Here is a 2,076-nt window from a genome sequence, read left to right on the forward strand (position 1 = left end):
GGGCCCGTCGCAGATCTGGGGGCAGCGTATGGGGCCGTCGGAGATATGGGGGCAGCGTATGGGGCCGTCGGAGATATTGGGGCAGCGTATGGGGCCGTCGGAGATATTGGGGCAGCGTATGGGGCCGTCGGAGATATTGGGGCAGCGTATGGGGCCGTCGGAGATATTGGGGCAGCGTATGGGGCCGTCGGAGATATTGGGGAGCATATGGGGCCGTCTGAGATCTGGGCGCAGGGTATGGAACCTCATGTCTGCACATTCATGGGGCCTCGTGTGATTACTCTGTGCTGATGGTGACATGTAAGTTTTAATATTTTGTTTCTTCATTACAGCTGGGATAACAACGAGCGTGAGAACATGAGCCCCTGGGACATGGAGCCCATTCCTGATGACAGTAAGACTTCCCTTTTATCTGTCAGCCATTCCCGGAGGCCGCGCAGAGAACGCATAGCAGCCGCTCGTGTCGTGCGCATTGTCTCCGCGTGCTCTGCGTTCTGTTCCTTCTGATAAATATTCCCTATTACAGAACGTTCCCTTTCTGTTCCTTTGCAGTACCTCTGCCAGACGAGGTCGGTGCCGGGGTCCCGGTCACAGCAGAGGAGCTGAAAGCTCTGCAGTATAAACCGGAGGAGGGAGAGTGGGGGTCGCAATCCAGAGATGAGGTCTGCGAGCGAGTCATCCGAGGAATCGACCAGCTGCTGACGCTTGGTGTGTTATTGTCGCTTCTTATTCCATAACTAACGGAAATGCGGTTTCTGGTTATTCCAGCGCAGTATAGGTCTGTGTACCCCCCACCATCACACATATACACCGAGTGGCCGGATTATTATATACACCGAGTGGCCGGATTATTATATACACCGAGTGGCCGGATTATTAATAATCCAGCCACTCGGTGTATATAATAATCCGGCCACTCGGTGTATATAATAATCCGGCCACTCGGTGTATATAATAATCCGGCCACTCAGTGTATATAATAATCCGGCCACTCGGTGTATATCAGATTATTGGACACCCCCCATTCCAAAACCATGCCTATTATAATGGAGTTTGGCCCTACCCCCTCTTCCCCCTGATTGGACATTAATATGGAGTTGTCCCTTCAGCAGTAACATCCTTGGGACTGCAAGATGCGGATCAGTCAGATTCATATACTTCTTCCACTCCTTGTATGTAAATATATAATATGATGATTTATACAGAGCTGAATTATTTGTGTGTTTGTTTTATCTGCCCGGAGATCTGCTTTGTAACATTTTTGTTACGTTTTATATCTTTTATTATAAAGTTAATAACTGAAATGTCTGTGCCGTCAGATTTTGCCAGTCCGTTCAGCGCTCCGGTGGACCTCAGCGCATATCCCCTCTATTGTACGGTGGTGGCCTATCCTACGGACCTGAGTACCATGCGCAAACGTCTGGAAAGCGGATTCTACAGGTGAGTGATGTGTGACTCGAGGTCCTTGCAGCCGGAATCTGTCAGACGTATTAAACTTTTACATGTCCTGCCCCCGAAAGGTGGAGTTATCACTAGAGGGGTCCCCAGCAGGAGGAAGGAGGTCCTGACCCCTCTATATAGATCTTTATTATCACTAGAGGGGTCCCCAGCAGGAGGAAGGAGGTCCTGATCCCTCTATATAGATCTATCACTAGAGGGGTCCCCAGCAGGAGGAAGGAGGTCCTGATCCCTCTATATAGATCTATCACTAGGGGGGTCCCAGCAGGAGGAAGGGGGTCCTGATCCCTCTATATAGATCAATCACTAGAGGGGTCCCCAGCAGGAGGAAGGAGGTCCTGATCCCTATATATAGATCTATCACTAGAGGGATCCCCAGCAGGAGGAAGGAGGTCCTGATCCCTCTATATAGATCTATCACTAGAGGGGTCCCAGCAGGAGGAAGGAGGTCCTGATCCCTCTATATAGATCTATCACTAGAGGGGTCCCCAGCAGGAGGAAGGAGGTCCTGATTCCCCTATATAGATCTATCACTAGAGGGGTCCCCAGCAGGAGGAAGGAGGTCCTGATCCCTCTATATAGATCTATCTCTTGAGGAATCCCCCGCAGGGGAGAGGA

The 2,076-nt window shown here is 50.7% G+C and overlaps 1 protein-coding gene across 1 annotated transcript in view; it reads left to right on the forward strand.

Annotated features, from left to right (window-relative positions):
- BRWD3 (bromodomain and WD repeat domain containing 3) overlaps positions 1-2,076 on the forward strand; it is a 48,703-nt gene that overhangs the window by 34,594 nt on the left and 12,033 nt on the right. Inside the window, 3 exon segments of the mRNA XM_018573970.1 lie at positions 333-394; positions 553-708; positions 1,320-1,440. Coding sequence (XP_018429472.1) covers positions 333-394; positions 553-708; positions 1,320-1,440 — 339 coding nt within the window.

This window comes from Nanorana parkeri, unplaced genomic scaffold (assembly GCF_000935625.1).
Source record: "Nanorana parkeri isolate BGI_ZX_2015 unplaced genomic scaffold, ASM93562v1 scaffold2650, whole genome shotgun sequence".
In the NCBI taxonomy this organism is placed as follows: Eukaryota; Metazoa; Chordata; class Amphibia; order Anura; family Dicroglossidae; genus Nanorana; species Nanorana parkeri.